A 19,037-nucleotide genomic window follows, 5' to 3' on the forward strand; every position below is an offset into this window, starting at 1 on the left:
TCTGTACATGGTTTCAGAAACTAGACTTCCTTCCTTCAAAGCATGTTTCGCATTTATCAAACAGCCTGAGGCCCTGCGTCGGCCTGGCGTGCGGGGGACCCGGGTTCGATTCCCGGCCAGGGCACACAGGAGAAGCGCCCATTTGCTTCTCCCCCCCCCCCTTCCTCTCTGTCTCTCTCTTCCCCTCCCGCAGCCAAGGCTCCATTGGAGCAAAGATGGCCCGGGCGCTAGGGATGGCTCCTTGGCCTCTGCCCCAGGCGCTAGAGTGGCTCTGGTCGCGGCAGAGCGACGCCCCGGAGGGGCAGAGCATCGCCCCCTGGTGGGCAGAGCGTCGCCCCTGGTGGGCGTGCCGGGTGGATCCCGGTCGGGCGCATGCGGGAGTCTGTCTGTCTCGCCCCGTTTCCGGCTTCAGAAAAATACAAAAAACAAACAAACAAACAAAACAGCCTGAGAAGTGGAACAGCATAATGCTTAGTGGCACAGACTCTAGGTCAAAAGGCTCAAAGTTCCAATCCCAGCTCTACTTCTTACTAGCTCAGAGGTCTTAGGCGAGCTATTCAACCATCTGTGCCTTAGTTACAGTGGTATGGTTAAAAAGATTTTTTTTTTTTAACTCTGATATGTAGCATTTGCCAGTTTCTGTTGGGTCAGTGCTCCCACCATGTGTGAGTTCACTAGTCTGTTCCATTTGGCTCCAACATGCTACCATGTGGTAAGTTACCACTTAGATAACCTGGAGATAGTGTGACAACAGTACTTCGCTCAGAGTTGTTGTGAAGATTGTCAGCAATGTTGTAAATTGTAAAATGCCTAGCGTACGGAAAGCAATGTTTAAGTGCTGTTTGCTGTTATTGCATGGTGATTTGGTCAGTATAGACTTTGAACTTAGTTTGTGTCCCCAAAGTATCAGAGACATAGTAGGTCCTCACTAAACATTTGAGGAGTGAATAAATGCATAAATGAAAGATAATCTTGTACAAAATGACAAGGGAGGCCAACTAAGTTCTGAAGTGCCTTAACGTCCCTCCCTCTGTGGCGAAGAGGCAGCCGAGCGCAGAGAGGCGTCTGAGGGCCGGGAGTCTGTCCCTCACTGTCCACGCGACCTTCATGTCTGTGAGCTGTGGTGTATGCAGACAGTCCGGCTCAGGTCTTCGTTCTGTCACTTCTTTGCTGTGCATCCTCTGGAGCCTGCTTAAGTTCCGTCTAAAATTGGGGCTAACGGCCCTGGCCAGTTGGCTCAGCGGTAGAGCATCGGCCTGGCGTGCAGGGGACCCGGGTTCGATTCCCGGCCAGGGCACATAGGAGAAGCGCCCATTTGCTTCTCCACCCCCCCCTCCTTCCTCTCTGTCTCTCTCTTCCCCTCCCGCAGCCAAGGCTCCATTGGAGCAAAGATGGCCCGGGCGCTGGGAATGACTCCTTGGCCTCTGCCCCAGGCACTAGAGTGGCTCTGGTCGCGGCAGAGCAACTCCCCGGAGGGGCAGAGCATTGCCCCCTGGTGGGCAGAGCATCACCCCTGGTGGGCGTGCCGGGTGGATCCCGGTCGGGCGCATGCGGGAGTCTGTCTGACTGTCTCTCCCCATTTCCAGCTTTGGAAAAATACAAAAAAAAAAAAAAATTAAAATTGGGGCTAACAATAACTAACTCATAGAATGTCGTGGAGCTAAACAAGGGAACGTGGGAGAGTATGGTACGAGCCTCAACTAGGCAAATATACAGTGAGGAGTGGGAGACTTTGATTTGAAAGATCTCCATCATCTCTAAAAGCCTAACGGTTTTCCCCCTTAAGGTTCCATTCACAATGAACGCAGCTATAGGAGGCATTGTCTTTATTCAGTTGATGATAACTTATCTTTCAGACCTTATGCAAAGCCAAGTACTCCTATAGCATCCTGAGCAACCCCAACCCAATTGACTATGTACTTTTGGAAGAGGTGGTGAAAGACACAGCCAACAAGAAGTCAACCCCCAAGTCCTCCCAGCGGGTCCTTCTGGATCAGGAGTGTGTGTTTCAAGCCCAAAGCAAGTGGAAAGGTGCAGGAAAATTCATCCTTAAGCTGAAGGAGCAGGTGCAGGTAAAGTTCAAGGTTATTTTGCTCTCTTCAATTATTTGATATTCATAACTACACTGTAAGCGAATTTGGGAGACAGTGAAATCTAGGAGGAAGTTTCTTTGTCAAGAAATGCAGGGAGGAGAAAATTGTTTGGCTTTGTTCTCACTATGGGGAAAGAAATGTATTCCCCTCTTTGGTTAAGCAGTCCTGATAGTGAAGTATGTCAATCTTCCTTTCCAAAGCTCTACTCACCAGAAAGGGAAGAGGGAAGAGCTCTCTCCAATACAGCGCCCTGTGACTGAGGATCCTAACTTTACCCTAACACCCATGGAGAGTTCTTTTTCCCGCAGGCATCCCGAGAAGACAAAAGAAAAGGCATTTCTTTTGCAAGTGAACTGAAGAAGCTCACCAAGTCAACTAAACAGCCCCGAGGACTCACGCCAGCTCCTCAAGCCTCAGAAAGTGTCCAAAGCAAAGAGGAGAGACCTGTGGGCAGCTTGTCCTCCAGTGACCCGATAGACTATCGACAGTGACCTGGGGGCATGTTTAACCAGGTATGCTAAATCCCTGCACCGCTTTCTGAAACGGGGGTCAACGTGCACTCCTTTGTAAGGCATAATTTGTCCAGTATCTTTTATCTTTTCCAAATGGAGGTGTCCCAAGGGCGGTGGGCATGGTACCAGAGCAGGAAAAGGGCTCTGAAGATATATGTGCCTTCAGAAGTTATCATTTTAGACCTCCTTAATTTTTCAATAATTCGACAAAGGGTCCAAGAAGACAACCCACTTCCCCGAACTGCGTCAGCCTCATTTCACCAGACGTGCGCGGTTGTAATTATTAGTAACTCGCACGAGCCCGAGGGGCTGCTGCAGGTCACCCGCTCTCACTCCTGGGGGGTCCCAGTTTTCTGTTTCTCTGACTTAAGTTTAATTTGGCCTCAACAACCTCAACTTCTGCCTTGTTTGAAAAATTAAAATCTGGCATTCAGGATGTGATGAGTAAAAAGAAAGCAAAATAACATAACCACCTCCATCTTGAAACTGCAGTAAATTGAGTAAATTGGGCCTCGGGCTGCCAGCCCACCACATACAGAGTAAATGTCATTCGATCTTAAAACACTTTGTGTATATGAAACCTGAATCTTTTTTCAAGCAGCAGATCAGGAAACCAAACATACGATTTCTTCTTTTCACTTAGTTTCCTCATGAACCTCAGGGACTATTAAAGACTTTTCACCTATTGTGTTGTAGTTCTAAGAATTAAAATTCACAAGAAAAATAAGTAAAAACTAAACTTCACAAGAGACCACAATGAAGGCATCGCTGCCCGCGCTTCTAGGGCCTCATCGCCTGTCTCTGTCACAACCCTCACTTTCTCATATTAAATTGCGGTTCAGAATTAAAACTCCTTGCGGTGTGGCCTGTGGTGGCACAGCAGATGGAGCGTCAGCCTAGAATGCTGATGTCACCAGTTAGAAACCCTGGGCTTGCCTGGTCAGGGCACATATGAGAAGCAACCAGCAAACAGCTCAAGTGAAGCAACTGTGAGTTGCTCTCTTCAATTATTTGATATTCAGTTTGAGCCCCCCAGCCAAGGCACGTATGAGAAGCAATCAATGAACAACTAAGGTGCAGCAACTACCACTTGATGCTTCTCATCCCTCTCCCTTCCTGTCTCTCTCTAAAAAAAAAAAAAACCTCATTGATACTTCTTGACAGGGCCAATTTTGATTTGTAACAGCCCAAAAGAAAGCCTGATACATAGAACCCATATTTCTTTTTCTTTTTTTTTAAGCACTTTCACTTATTGATTTTAAAGAGGAGAGAGAAAGGAAGGTAGGGAGGAGCGGGAAGCATCAACTCGTAGCAGTTGCTTCTCGCATGGGCCTTGACCAGACAAGCCCAGGGTTTTGAACCGGCAACCTCAGCATTCCAGGTTGACACTCTATCCACTGCGCCACCACAGGTCGGGCAGAGGCCATACTGTATTTCTACATTTAAAGACCAACTCCTAAAGCAATTGGTGCCCATACCACACTTAAAAGAGCTCTTTCAAAACAAGAGACAAGGCCCCACACAGGAAGCCACTTCCTTCAGAATGCCAGAGCCAGCTATTCCCAGGGAGTCACGGTTGGTTGGGTCCTACAAGCAGACTCATCAGAAAGAAATCTCAGAACTGCGGCAGCAGTCCACGCTGCGCAGCATCAGACCACGGTGCCTGCGCGCGGAGCTCTGAAGCCCCGCTGTCAGGTCCCGAGAAGGTTCAGCTCCCATTTTTCTGTTGACATACAGTCGGTATCCAAACTTTTTTTAAAAATCCAGACTTACTTCCTTTTCTGCCCCAGTCACTGAGACATTCATTCAGTGCCTTCTCCAAAAGGCAAGTGAGCTTTAGGACTCAGCAAGCACCCATGTCGAGCCTCTCCAACTTTTAGAAAATGACTCACCATGGTAGTGGGTCAGCAAGCAGGCCGTAAGGACAGTGATCAAAACTGAAAATATGGTTTTCCGTATCAAGAACTTAGCATCAAATAAATCACAGATGTGATGTTATACACACCTCTATATTATAACCTCCATAACGAAACGGCGAAATTACACTCTGCCAGTAAAGAGCCCTCATGTGCTACAAGATTACATTAAGTGCCTGACCAGGTGATGGCGCAGTGGATAGAGTGTGGGACTGGGATGCAGAGGACCCAGGTTCCAGATCCCGAGGTCGCCAGCTTGAGTGCCGGCTCATCTGCTTTGAGCAAATCTTACCAGCTGGGACCCAAGGTCACTGGCTCGAGCAAGGGGTTACTCGGTCTGCTGTAGGCCCACAGTCAAGGCACATATGAGAAAGCAATCAATGAACAACTAAGGTGTCACAACGAAAAACTAATGATTGATGCTTCTCATCTCTCTCTGTTCCTGTCTGTCCCTATCCCTCTCTCTGTAAAAAAAAAAATTACATAAGTATGTAAGATTACAACTCCACCAGAAATTTGACTTTAAAACAATATGCTTGCTATAATGAGCATTGCTAGTGGCTTATATTTTAGGAGTAGGGAGGATGATGATTTAGATAAATGTCCTTGGCCTCCTGTTCTACAGCAGGCATTCAGAGTCATTCAGCTGGCTGCAGCTTTCCTGAAACCCGGGGAAGCTTCTCTTTAAAAACTGCCTTTGCTGCACCTGTGGGAATAAACATCCTTGTTACAAATTCCTTTACAAATGGTGTTTCCCAGAAAGAGCACGTGTGAAACAGAAGGGACCTTTCTGAAGATACTCGTAAGAAAGCAAGCTTGCTATTTTTACAGCTTTCTGATGACCGTATTTCATGTCGCTTGTTCTAAAAGTTTCAGCTTTGAAGTGTCAAGTTACCCATTAATAATACTTGAAGATTTTCTAAACAAGTAATTATTTACCTTACTCTTACCTGAAGTAATAAATATGGTTGTTGGAGAAATTCTATCTTAAAAAAAAGTTGAAGTTTGTGATAAAGGGAAAAAAATCTTTCTAAAGAATATGGTGTTCCAGACAGAAATAGCCTACCTACTATTCCCTCCTGGGAACATCGTGTTATAACACTGAGCGCACAGGAAATAGTCTCTCCCCAGCCGCCACAGCTGTGGGCTTCTGTTGGTTGAAGACTACAGCCCTGCCACACTATAAATGTTTCTGCTTCTTCATTTAAAATATACTAATGATGGCCCTGGCCGGTTGGCTAAGTGGTAGAGCGTCAGCCTGGCGTGCAGGAGTCCCGGGTTCGATTCCCGGCCAGGGCACACAGGAGAAGCACCCATCTGCTTCTCCACTCCTCCCCCTCTCCTTCCTCTCTGTCTCTCTCTTCCCCTCCCGCAGCCAAGGCTCCATTGGAGCAAAATTGGCCCAGGCGCTGAGGATGGCTCTGTGGCCTCTGCCTCAGGCGCTAGAATGGCTCTGATTGCGGCAGAGTGAAGCCCCAAGATGGGCAGAACATCGCCCCCTGGTGGGCATGCCGGGTGGGTCCCGGTTGGGCGTATGCGGGAGTCTGACTGCCTCCCCGTTTCCAACTTCGGAAAAACACAAAAAATAATAATAAAAATAATAATAATAAAATATACTAATGAGCCTGACCTGTGGTGGCGCAGTGGATAAACCGTTGACTTGGAACGCTGAGGTTGCACATGAGAAGCAACTACTACTAAGAGTTGATGCTTCCCGCTCTTCCCCCTGCCTTTCCCTCTCCCTAAAAAGTGAGTAAATAAAATATACTAACAAGCCTATGGATACAACTTTACAGGGTGAAGATCTTTTGGCAAGAAGTTAAAAGTCACGAATGAACATGGTGGAAACAAATATAATTTCCTTGTTTTCATTCAACTTAAACTGGAAATTGATGATTTCTGGACTGAAGTTTTCTTCACACATGATGTGAGGTCCACACTGAGGACAAGCAGAATGACACAGGACCAGCTACCAACCGTCTTCCTGGTGAACGAAGCAAAGCCCAGATGACTGCCATTTTACAGATGTCAACAGTTCAGTTATTTTTTTTAAATGGCTAAGCTTGCAATAATTGACTTAGAACAGGAGTCAGCAAACTTTGTAAGGGCCGGACGGTAAATACCGTATTTTAAGCTCTATGGGTCATATGGTCTCTGTTGTAGCTACTTAGCTCAGCCGTCCCAGTGCAAACGCAGCCAGGGACAATACATACATGAATGAGCGTGGCTGGTTCCAATAAAACTATTTACAGGCACTGAAATTGGAACATCATATAATTTTCAGATGTCACCAATGTTCCTCCTTTGTTTCTTCTCAACTACTCACTTACAAATGTAAAAACTATTCTTAGTTCAAGAACTATACAAAAACAGGTGGTAGGTTGGATTTGGCCCAAGCACTGTAGTTTGCTGATCTAACTTAGGAAACTGGGAGAAGCTAATTGTCATACATTTTACGGCTGAGAGTTGGAAGCTTTTGGGCATTGCAAATGTAAATATGTCCTGTACGATTCATTAAAGAAGAATTCGATTTAGTTTCCATATCATGTACCGTAATGTACTCTTCTTTAGGAATTCTTTTTACATATAGAATGATGGTTTTTAAAAAAATGTTTATTGCCTATATATTCACAGATTATTCCACTCTTGGTTTTCACAAAATTAATATAGAATGATGTGTAATTTAATATCTACTGAGTTGTGATGTCTTAACAAGAAACTTAACCATTTTTTTAAAGCAAAAGTAGATTGAGTTGGTGTTTAAATTTATTTATTTTGCAAGGTTTGTACTGACACTGTACTTAGATATTTATTATACATAGCTTTCCTGATATCGTTTATGGATTAAAAACATTATAGTGATTCTGTCTTACTATCTGAAGACAATCTCCGGGAAAAAAAATGTACACCATGAATACCTGAAATGGGCCAGAATTTCATTTTTAAAAAGCTTCATTTTCATTTCTAGTTAACTGAAGAGCTATTAATCCAAGTCATACTTGCCATTTAATGTAAATTATTTTTAAAAACTTGCTGTATAAAACTATCAGGTAAGTGTAAAGGATTCTTCTCGGTATGAAGCAAATTACGACTTTTAAAAAGAAATGTGTGTTCTTCTAAAGTAAAACCCATTTTCCTTCAAATTATAAAACACACTAAAAATCCAAAACTTTGCCTTGAGAAGTTATTTTTTAAACCAATTATAAAAACGGAAATGTTACAAACATGGCGCACTGCTTTCACGTGACCGGAAGTTCTTCCCGAGTTAAAGCCTTTTTTGCTAAAAGAACCTTTATCTGCTTGTCAGCAGAATTCAGGCTGTTCCAGTCTGATGTTTGTACAGAGCTACGGGTTTCCTTTTAAATCAAATAATCAGTCTAGAACAAATGCACGATGCTGTCCATTTAAAACAATATTCCAGAAATATTTTATCGAGCTCCTATAAATTAATAGGCATCTTTTTTTTCATCTGGTTTGGTGTACCATGTATTGAAAACTAGTTACTGGCCTACCTGGCGGAAGTCAAATAAAAACTGTGCAGAGTAATAAAGAGCAAAACTGGTCTCCCTAGGTTTATCCTCTGGCCTTGACTCTCTTTCAGCTCCGCCCCACCCCACGCAACAGCCTTTCCCACAGCTGACTCGGCTGCAGCACACGGTCTGAAACACCGCGAGACAAGGTGAGACGAGGTGTTAGCAAGTGAGGAAACCCAGCTAGCTGAAGGCCTGTGTTGCAGCTCAACTTGCTTGTTTATCTCTTTTGAGGTAAAAGTACATACTCTATTGTATTTGAGTCTTTGGGATTTTAAGGACACATTACTCAAAAATATAAAAGGCCTATTCTACAATTACAAATAACCAGCACAAACTTGGTGTTGACCAAAAACAGGAAACTTTTTATTTATGGCTTATCTGAATTATACAGCTATACTAGAATACCAAACAAAATTATCCTATTAATTAGAATACATCTAAAATAGCCACCCAGACTGTATAAGATGTGAAGGGAAATATTTTAAGTTGCTTCACTAAAGAACAAAAGGAAAATTTTTGCATGAGTTCAGTCACTGTCAGGTGGTGCTAATTTCTAAGAAACCTGTAGCTGGCAAGAAGGTGTCAGAGGAGAAACCCGCCGCATCTGTGCCGCCCGAATAGATCCGCTTCCTCTCACTCAGCCGTTTTTCTGGAATTGCTTGTTCTGCACAATGTAACATTGTACATACGAGGGTGGCGAGGAATGGAGGGCGAGTCTGGAAAGATCTGTGGGAAGTAATACTATTTGGGCAGGAAGTGCCCTCTTGCAGGAACAGCTCTCGTCATGTCCCTCCTTGGTAAAGAAAAGTTTTTCATAAGTTCTCCAGTTGGAGGTATATATGGGGCCAAGACTTAACCAGTGAGTTACAGGTGCCTGGTTTCTCATCAAACTCACTCTCATACAGGTCTCCCATCTCGATAGCTGAGGACACTGGAGGCTGGGTAATGAGAGGGGCCCCCTACTGCTATCCGGGTACCCTCCCCCGTCCTGTTCTCTCACTTTCCAGGAGCCCTGCTGACCTCTGACCCTCGGCCTGACACCGCCTTTGCTTAGTTCTGAAAAGGAATCAGAGCTTGTACACCAGCCTGGTAAGCTAGAATTAACTGTCAGACACAAAACTCCACAACCTGCTCCCACGCCAGTAGAAGCGGGCAGTTCTCCAGGCTGGTGTCTGGGCGAAGCTTGGCTGCGAGGGCGCCTGGAGGAAAGCGCCCTCTAGGTGGCGCCTCTGACTCCTTTCAGTTGCTTCTCTCACATCAGCAGTGAGGCAAGAGGTGAATTCTGGGTCCTTCAAAACGTGATTAGAAAAGGGAAATTGGAGATTGCCTCCTACACAATGTCCATACTTGGGTCAACGTTTCCATGATGTTGCTGTAGTGCTTGTTAATATTTGTGTGTTCCACCTGACCTGTGGTGGTGCAGTGCATGAAGCATCAACCTGGAATGCTGAGGTCTCTGGTTCAAACTGTGTGGCCCTGGCCAGTTGGCTCAGTGGTAGAGAGCATCGGCCTGGCATGTGGATGTCCCAGGTTCGATTCCCGGCCAGGGCACAAAGCACCCATCTACTTCTCCACCCCTCCCCCTCTTGATTCTCTCTCCCCCTCCCGCTCCTCCCTTCTCCTGCAACCATGGCTCGATTGGAGGGAGTCAGCCCTGGGTGCTGAAGATGGCTCCATGGCCTCCACCTCTGGCACTAAAAAATGGCTCTGGTTATAAAGGAACAAGGGCCTAGATGGGCAGAGCATCACACCCTAGTGGGCTTGCCGGGTGGATTGCGGTCTCGCACATGTGGGAGTCTGTCTCTGCCTCCCCTCCTCTTACTAGATAAATTTTAAAAATCTTTTTAAAAAAGGCAAAACCCCAGGCTTGCCCAGTCAAGGCACATACAAAAAACAACTAGGGCCTGACCAGGCAGTGGTACAGTGGATAGAGCAACAGACTGGGATGCAGAGGACCCAGGTTCGAAGCCCTGAGGTTGCCAGTTTGAGCACGGGCTCATCCGGCTTGAGCACAGGCTCACTAGCTTGAGGGCAGGGTCACTGGCTTGAGTGTGGGATCAAAGACATGACCCCAAGTTTGCTGGCATAAGCCCCAAGTCGCTGGCTTGAGCAAGGGGTCACTCGCTCTGCTGTAGCCCGTGGTCAAGGCACATATGAGAAAGCAATCAGTGAACAAGTAAGCTGCAATAAAGAGCCACAATTGGCCCTGGCCAGTTTGCTCAGTGGTAGAGCATCGGCCTGGCGTGCAGGAGTCCCAGGTTTGATTCCCGGCCAGGGCACACAGGAGAAGCGCCCATCTGCTTCTTCACCCCTCCCCCTCCTTCCTCTCTGTCTCTCTTCCCCTCCCGCAGCCAAGGCTCCATTGGAGCAAAGTTAGCCTGGGCGCTGAGGATGGCTCTGTGGCCTCTGCCTCAGGCGCTAGAATGGCTCTGGTTGCAGCAGAGCGACACCCTGGATGGGCAGAGCATTGCCCCTGGTGGGCATGCCGGGTGGATCCTGGTCGGGTGCATGCGGGAGTCTGTCTGACTGCCTCCCTGTTTCCAACTTCAGAAAAATACAAAAAAAAAAAAAAAGAAAGCGCCACAATGAAGCATTGATGCTTCTCTTGCCTGACCAGGCAGTGGCGCAGTGGATAGAGCGTCGGACTGGGATGCGGAGGACCCAGGTTCAAGACCCCAAGGTTGCCAGCTTGAGCACAGGCTCATCTGGCTTGAGCAAAACAAAAGCTCACCAGCTTGGACCCAAGGTCGCTGGCTCGAGCAAGGGGTTACTCAGTCTGCTGAAGGCCCGCGGTCAAGGCACATATGAGAAAGCAATCAATGAACGACTAAGGTGTCACAACGAAAAACTGCTCTGTTCCTGTCTGTCTGTCCCTATCTATCCCTCTCTCTGTCTCTGTAAAAAAAAAAAAAATTTGATGCTTCTCATCTCTTCCCTTTGTCTGGCCCTCTCTCTGTCTCTGTCACAAAAAAGAAAAAAAGCAACTAGTTGATGCTCCCCATTCCCGCCTGCCCCCCTCTCCACTCCCTCTCTCCTCTATAAAATCAATAAATAAAAACTTTAAAAAAAAACTGTGTGGTCTCTGTCATTTCTATGTATCTACTTCCTAAAAGCAATCCTTGACTGATGACTAAGTATTCTAATAACTGAAATGAGTATTTTTGAAATACTTGCTGAACCTCCATGATTATCAAACTATTCATAACGTCTCTCAGATTCGAAACATACTATGCTCAAGCCTGCCCTCACAGAGGCCTCTGAAACCATCCCTACTGCAGATGACAGAGGTCTCTGAACTTGGAAACAACTCACTGTCACAATTAGGTCATGTCCTACTTTGTTTAGCGTGTGAACGACTTGACTCGGCTTGCACGGTCCCGGAAGACTGAGGCTGTCTTACTCCCTCCACTTCACCTCAGTGCTGAACACGGTGCCAAGCACATAGTAGGTGCTCAATATCTGTCTAGTTAAAAAAAAAAGAATAAGGCTGTAGCTCAGTATAGCTGAGGGTGTGTGTGTGTCTGTCTGTTATTAGTAATGACTACTACTATTCAGTTCTGAAAATGAAACTCAATACAAGGCAATTTAAGTTAATGCACAAATATATTTTATCCTCAAATTCATATAGGTAGTTCAAAAACTACATATATAATTTTGTGGTCCCACTGTAATTATATAGGTAACAAAAGGTTAAAAGTGTAAGTGTGAAATAGTTGATGAATTCCTATTTTAAGTTATTTTTCACCTAAACTACAGTCTTTACTGCCAAAATAGAATATAAATGTATTTGTACATGTTTGGAAAATAAGTGATTTCTGGCATGTATTGGTGGCTGTGCTCTGCGAAGGGAAGAAGACCCTCTGGTCATCCAAACTATTTATAACATTCCTGAACTTTGTTTTACATCTGCAAAGTGGGCTATCAAATATTTATATGCTGAATGGTACTTTTCTCATCATTAAATGATCAAGCCTAAAAAAAAAACCGACCTTAGAAACACGTAAAAATCACAAATAAGAAAATGCTAGGCGAGTACAGGCACTGTGAGAGGTGGTGTTTTCCTCTGCCAGAAGAGTAAAGGAACTTCCTTTTCATTTTGTTTATGACAAAAAAATATAAGAGCTTTAAGCTCTGGAGACCGAAATCATTGTCTTCTCTAGCTCTGAAGCAGTAACAGATCTATACTGCTCACAACAATTAGGGGATATTTTATTGCTTCATATTCACTTTTGAAATATCCCCTAATTTTTGTGAGCAGTATATTTAATTGGACTGCTGTGTTTTTACAAATTCTCACATTACAAGAATAGGAAGAAAAAAAAGAAAAAAAACCCAGCTGTTTTATTCAGCTATTCACTGGAGACATTTTTATAACCTGACCATTAAAACATTTATTTCATTGGCCAATCTTAGAATACTGCAACAGCTGCTACATAAAATAGTGCTTTATTATAAGAATAAGGCATTTCACCTGTACAGGGGAGGGAGTCTTCACTGGGCGCCCTTTATCCTTAAACAGAACGGGAAACTCTCGGGATGGTGTTTTCCACCCCCATCACCCTCCAGAGCATGGCAGAAAATGCAAAGAACTTCAAAGAGGCTAGAGTCACATTCAAACTTCCTTTGAAAGTAGCCATAATGAACACTCATTCTTTTTTACAAAGGCCAAATATTTCTTGAAGTGTACCACCCAGCAAGAGCCAATGAATCTGGTGTCCAATTTCAAGCTGTTTTTTCTTTTCTCAAAAATCTTCAACCCTGGGCCCTGGCTGGTTGGCTCTACGGATAGAGCATTGGCCCGGCATGTGGATGTCCTGGGTTCAACTCTTGGTCAGGGCACACAAAGGAAGTGACCATCTGCTTCTCCCCGCTGTCATCTCCCTCTTCTCTCTCCTCTTGCCGCAGCCAGTGGCTCGATTTGTGGTTCAAGTGTCACCCCAGGTGCTGAGCTCAGTTGGTCTAAGAGTCACCCTCAGGTGCTAAGAATAGCTCAGCTGATTCGAGCATCAGCCCAAGACAGGTTCCCCAGGGGCTGCCAGGTAGATCCAGGTTGGGGTGCATTCAGGACTCTACTTCCCCTCCTCTCACTTAAAAAAACTTCAGCCCTGGCTGGAGAACTCAGTTGGTTAGAACATCATCTCAGAGAACAGAGGTTGCTGCTTCATTCCTCGGTCAGGGCACATACAGGCACATACAGATCTATGTTCCTGTCTCTCTCCCCCCATTCCTTCCTCTCTCAATAAAATCAATAAATAAATATTTTTAAAAAAAATCTTCAGAGGGCCTAACCTGTGGATCGATCTGGTACACTGAGGTCACCGGTTCAAAATCCTGGGTTTGCCTGGTCAAGGCACATATGGGACTTGATGCTTCCTGTCCCTCCCCCCACTTCTCTCTCTCTTTCTCCTCTCTCTAAAATGAAAAAAAAAATTAATAAGAAATTCTTCATAAAAAATATTCAAATTTAGATTTTGTCTTGCTTCCAACTAGGGTAGTACAAAAACAGATTTATATGCTTATAAAGCGTAGCTGAACTGTAAATACCACCTCACACTCTTTTCTCTCTTCTCACTGCCCTCATTTTAATCTAGCTACTGAATTTCAAAAAATTCAGTCCAAAGATATTTTTTAAATTGTAACTTAATAAGTACATTAAATTTTAAAAAGGCAACATCATTAAGAAAGAAGATTCCAAATATTAGGGGAGGAAAAGGTTTTTGATTCTTTTTTTTTATTTTTTTATTTTTTTGTATTTTTCTGAAGCTGGAAACGGGGAGAGACAGTCAGACAGACTCCCGCATGCGCCCGACCGGGATCCACCCGGCACGCCCACCAGGGGCGATGCTCTGCCCACCAGGAGGCGATGCTCTGCCCCTCCGGGGCGTCGCTCTGCAGCGACCAGAGCCACTCTAGCGTCTGGGGCAGAGACCAAGGAGCCATCCCCAGCGCCCGGGCCATCTTTGCTCCAATGGAGCCTTGGCTGCAGGAGGGGAAGAGAGAGACAGAGGAGGGGGTGGGGGTAGAGAAGCAAATGGGCGCTTCTCCTATGTGCCCTGGTCGGGAATCGAACCCGGGTCCCCCGCACGCCAGGCCGACGCTCTACCGCTGAGCAAACCGGCCAGGGCCGTGATTCTCCTTTCTTAATGAAAGGACATTTTCAGAATCAGGGCAGCATCCTGTGCCATGCAAAGGGTAATTCTTCCTCCTCCGCTAATTTTCTTAGGAAGTTTCCCTTGTACACAAAGAAGGCCCTAAATTAGCCATTATCTTTATGTGCACCTGAACAAATACACAAATGTACAGGAAAGCCACTGGCTCTTCATTCTTCTATTACCGTGATGTTTTCAAATATTCGGTGAAATCCAGAGGCAACTGAGTAGCAACCTCATTGCAAAGTCTTTCAGTTAGTTGATTTAAATCTTCATTCAAAAATGAATCCCGTTGTAAAACTTTATCCTGAAAAAAAATATTAAAAGTATGAACTAAAAGTTCTTCTGCTATCGGCAAAATCCAAGTGTGAGCAAAGCTGAAAATGGCCACAAGCAACACCAAACCAACATATGAAACAATGCCAGGTGCTGGGTCAGGTGCAGACAGGCCTACACTGAATGACACCGGCTTAGGGCTGTCCATACAGAATTCCCACCCCAGAGATCCATCCTACCATCAACTCTGAACATGAAAAAATAATCTACCTATGAGACAATAAGGCAAATTGGAATCAGATATATTTAGTTTATTTACCATCTTTTCAAAAAAAAAAAGAAAAGTATCACATACCTTCCTTTTGGAGACTGAAGTTTCAACAGGAGGATTGAATGTCATTGTCGCCATGCTATAAGCCTCAAAAAGTTCTACAGCAGATCTGTAGTCACAAAGAGAAATCTACCATCACAAAAGACACCCCCATGCCTGTATAACTTAACTGTACCCAGAGAATGACTCATTCTAAACTCATATATTAAGCTATAACATAATCCTGCTTTTGAAACCAACAAATCAACACACAAAATAAATCCTAAATTCCCACGTATTGACAACATCATCCTACCAAATCCACCTCACAGAAGTCTGGTATACATCTAGAAACACAGGCATGAACAGAGAGAAGGCTGAGGAGAAGAGCTCAAGCTCAATGCGATCAAATCCCAGCTCAACCAGTATGTAAACAATAATGCAATTACGTTCAACTTTGTCCTGGGAGCCAGACCAGTGAAGCATGGAGATATCCTCCTTCAAACAGCTCAACCCTTCAGTTGTTGTCCTGGATTAAAATCAAGGAGAACCATTCTCCAGACAGAATAAATGTCTAGAACCACGGCATATAGACGAACCGTTAGATTTGGGGTCGGTACCCACTCTTCAAAGGAGACCGATTGGCAAGGGCCTGCAAGGACTGTGATTAGGGCCCCATCCCAAGCGAACTCTTCAGGGGAGGACAGCATGAGTCTCCTTTCTCAAGCCTTTGGGATGAACCGGTTCCCCATCTTCCTCTGGCAAAGGAAACCTCTGGCATAAATGAGGCAGATGTTCAAGATCTCTGATGCAAACTTGCCAGAAAAAGATTGTGGGGGGAAAAAGGTGACAATTGTTTCCTTTTTTTTCCTTTTAAAAACAAGGTTAGGAGACAGGTGGGAAGACTGAGGGAAGAAAAAGGTAAATGGCCATTTTATGATTTTATGGCCAAAGTTATCTAGCCTACCCGGGAGGAGAAGGGTTTATGGGAAACTACAGAATTTATCCTCATTCAGAGGGGTAAGCAGCTAACTACTGCCATGTAAAAAAAAAATAGACCTATTTTGTCAAACCGCCAAGTATTTTAAGAGAAGCTAGATTTTTAGGTGAATTCTTCCAATATTAAAAAGATGACAACTAACTTAATTTCTGTTCACACTCTGAAGAGGCCAGAAAATCAGCCTGCTTGCTTACAGGTCATTTGCCTGTGATCTCTGAATTTAAAAAACCAGTGTGTTTGGAAAGGAGAAAAATCAACAGCAAAATATTAATTCTGAGTGGTGGGTTTATTACAAGAGTGTCTTTTAGACCGTTTTTCTCTTCTTTTCTGTATAACTGAGGTGCTTCCTAACTGATTTTGTGCGGGCAAAAAGGTAATTCCTATTTTTTTTAAACTTTCTTGTACTTGAACATTTTTTTCAGAATAAACAGGTAGGGGAAAGGACATCCTGAGGAGGGCCCAGTCCCCATCTGGAAGAGCGTAAGGTGAAGGAGAGTGCCGGGGGCCGGAGGCCAGGGGAGAAGCAGCCGCCCTCTGGGGGCAGTGTTCCAAAGCAGCTCTCTCCTCTGCACTCTCCCTTCTCTCCTTGCCGGACCAGCCAAGGGGAGAAGCGGCCGCCCTCTGGGGGCGGTGTTCCAAAGCAGCTATCTCCTCTGCATTCTCGCTTCTCTCCTTGCCAGACCAGCCAAGGGGAGAAGCGGCCGCCCTCTGGGGGCTGTGTTCCAAAGCAGTTCTCTCCTCTGCATTCTCCCTTCTCTCCTTGCCGGACCAGCCAAGGGGAGAAGCGGCCGCCCTCTGGGGGCGGTGTTCCAAAGCAGTTCTCTCCTCTGCATTCTCGCTTCTCTCCTTGCCGGACCATTCAAGAAAAATAAAGGAATTTCACTGTAGCTGGAATCGTGGTTCATCATTAAAGCCAAATATGGTATTATCTTGTTAACTGCTGAACTTGAGTTATGGACATACGGGGATTGACTGTTCTTCCTACTTACCTGTATGTATAAAAATGTTTATGACAAAAAAAAGATGTTATGATTACCCAAAACAAACTAATAAAATTACAGTCGGCAAGACTCCTCTTTAGAACAATTCAGGACAATGAAGTGAGACCAAATCCAGATAACCAACCAGCTACTTGACAATTTAAAATCTATTATGTTATAAAACAGACACCTCACAGTAAAAGGTATCAACTGAAACCTAGTTTTATAACCAGGCAATGCTAAACACTACCTTCGACTCAACTCTGGCTTGAGTGCTTCGGAGCCTTCCAGAGGGGCTCCAGCGATGAGGTGCGCTGCGAATCTCTGCACTACGGGATGGTAATGTCGCTAGAAGGAAAACAGGACAACCACATTTTGTACAGGTCAGTATTTTATAAAATGCTAGCTATAGTGAAGATTTTATTTAATAAACACTAATTTTTATTTTTGCTATTTTTAGCAAGAGAGAGAGATGAAAAGCATCAATTCATAGTTGTAGCACTTCAGTTATTCACTGATTGCTTTCTCATATGTGCGCCTTGACCAGGGGGCTGCAGCCCAGCCAGTGACCCCTTGCTAAAGCCAGCGACCTTGGGCTCAAGCCGGAAACCCTGGGCTTCAAGCCAGCAACCATGGGGTCATGTCTATGATCCCACACTCTAGCCAGTGACCCTGCATCTCAAGCCTGATGAGCCCGTGCTCAAGCCAGTGACTTTGGGTTTTCAAACCTGGCTCCTCAGCATCCCAGGTCAACGCTCTATACACTGCGCCACCACTGGTCTGGCATAAATCCTAATATTAAAAAAATATATAGATGTTTATGTAATTCATACGAACCATATAACTATAAGAAAAATACTATCTTTGCTCACAGGGTTAATGACAACACAAATCTGACTAATGAACATGTGAACAGTGACAGAGCTCAGTCTCACTCTTACAATATGAAAAGTCAGAAAGCAACTTCTTTTTCAGAGTGAAAAAGTTAGTTTACAAGAGGCTTCCTAAAACAGTTCTTTAAATTTTATTTACTTAGTGATTTTAGAGAGAGAAAAACATCAATTTGTTATTCCAGTTATGCATTCATTGGTGGATTATTGTACGTGTCTTGAATGAGGACTGAACCCACAAACTTGGCTTATCGGGAAAATGCTCTAACCAAGTGAGCGTTTTCTAACCTGGCCAGGACCCATGAAACACATTTTCTGAGTCTCACTCTAACGCTGTCCACGCTATAGGGTCACAACAGCGGTGAAACCCTCCTAAAACTGGCAGGCCTATCAAAGTCTCCTTGAATAGGAGCCAATACAAATGTGTCCGGGAAGGAAATGATTTCAATACATCTTACCCAGCAAAATTCATTTCCAGTTTCCTTAGAAAATGTATTTCAACATCTTAAAGGGTACTAACAGCAAAGTGAAATACAAACTGTTGAAACACAAATTCTAGGAAAGGAGGTCTCAGAACACAACATGTATATTAAGTACTCTGGCAGTAACTCCCGGGGAAAAGCTGGAGCAAAGTGCTCACCAGATCAAAGGGAGGGCGCTCTTACCCGCAGTGCGTGCAGCTCCCAGAGCGCTGTGTTCTGAGCGTTACAGTACTCGGGCTCGTCCAGCTCAGGAAGGAAAACCCCACTGCCCTGAGATTCGTTGTCAAGCAACAGATCTGTTTTGGGGAACGTCTACAAAAATGTCACATAAAAAGGATTAATTAAATCTTAGTTTAAAGGTTACTGAGTGCTGCACTTTTATTTATACATAAATTTCATTTGATTTTACAGTTATATAAGAGCTATAAGCATATACCATCATAATTTTGTAAATTTAAGCTTATACTGTAAGAGTACAGCAATTGCAAAACATTATTTTGTCTTTAGAATATTCTTTTCACACAGCAATCCTACTTTTAAGAATCTGTCCTATAGAAAGAATTATATTAGCTACACATAAGGATATGCTCTACAGCATTATTTGTAACAGCAAAAACAACCTATCTGTCCATGAAAAGAAAAACGCAAAAAAAAGGGAAGAAAAACACAAAGTATAAAAGCTTCAGATGGCCTGAACTGGAATCCACCTCTGCCATTCTTAGTAGTAGCGTCACTTTAGGCAAGTTACTCCTTCTCTCTGGATCTCACTTTTCCCGTTATAGTAGGTACTTCACAAAGTGGTTATGAAAATTAAGTAAGTTTTGTAAAGCACTTTTATAGTGGTAGGCACATATTAATAACTATGTAAGTGATAAATAACCATATTTACTCATTTA

General features: G+C 44.3%; 2 protein-coding genes across 5 annotated transcripts in view; one reads left to right on the forward strand and one right to left on the reverse strand.

Moving 5' to 3' along the window:
* The window catches only part of PLCE1 (phospholipase C epsilon 1), a 415,629-nt gene extending 407,532 nt beyond the window's left edge, over positions 1 to 8,097 (forward strand). For all 4 annotated transcript variants that reach the window (XM_066238785.1, XM_066238784.1, XM_066238788.1 and 1 more), the window contains 3 exons: positions 1,857 to 2,072; positions 2,402 to 2,604; positions 6,318 to 8,097. In XM_066238785.1, the coding sequence (XP_066094882.1) occupies positions 1,857 to 2,072; positions 2,402 to 2,584 (399 nt within the window). In that variant the 3' untranslated portion in view covers positions 2,585 to 2,604; positions 6,318 to 8,097. The remainder of the gene's footprint in view (positions 1 to 1,856; positions 2,073 to 2,401; positions 2,605 to 6,317) is intronic.
* Positions 8,098 to 12,660: 4,563 nt separating this feature from the next.
* Positions 12,661 to 19,037, reverse strand: part of NOC3L (NOC3 like DNA replication regulator) — a 30,708-nt gene continuing 24,331 nt past the window's right edge. Inside the window, exons 18-21 of the mRNA XM_066239304.1 lie at positions 18,325 to 18,453; positions 17,020 to 17,117; positions 14,835 to 14,919; positions 12,661 to 14,510 (exon numbers count right to left, since the gene is read on the reverse strand). Of these exons, the coding sequence (XP_066095401.1) occupies positions 14,385 to 14,510; positions 14,835 to 14,919; positions 17,020 to 17,117; positions 18,325 to 18,453 (438 nt within the window). The 3' untranslated portion in view covers positions 12,661 to 14,384. The remainder of the gene's footprint in view (positions 14,511 to 14,834; positions 14,920 to 17,019; positions 17,118 to 18,324; positions 18,454 to 19,037) is intronic.

This window comes from Saccopteryx bilineata, chromosome 7 (genome assembly GCF_036850765.1).
Source record: "Saccopteryx bilineata isolate mSacBil1 chromosome 7, mSacBil1_pri_phased_curated, whole genome shotgun sequence".
Lineage (NCBI taxonomy): Eukaryota > Metazoa > Chordata > Mammalia > Chiroptera > Emballonuridae > Saccopteryx > Saccopteryx bilineata.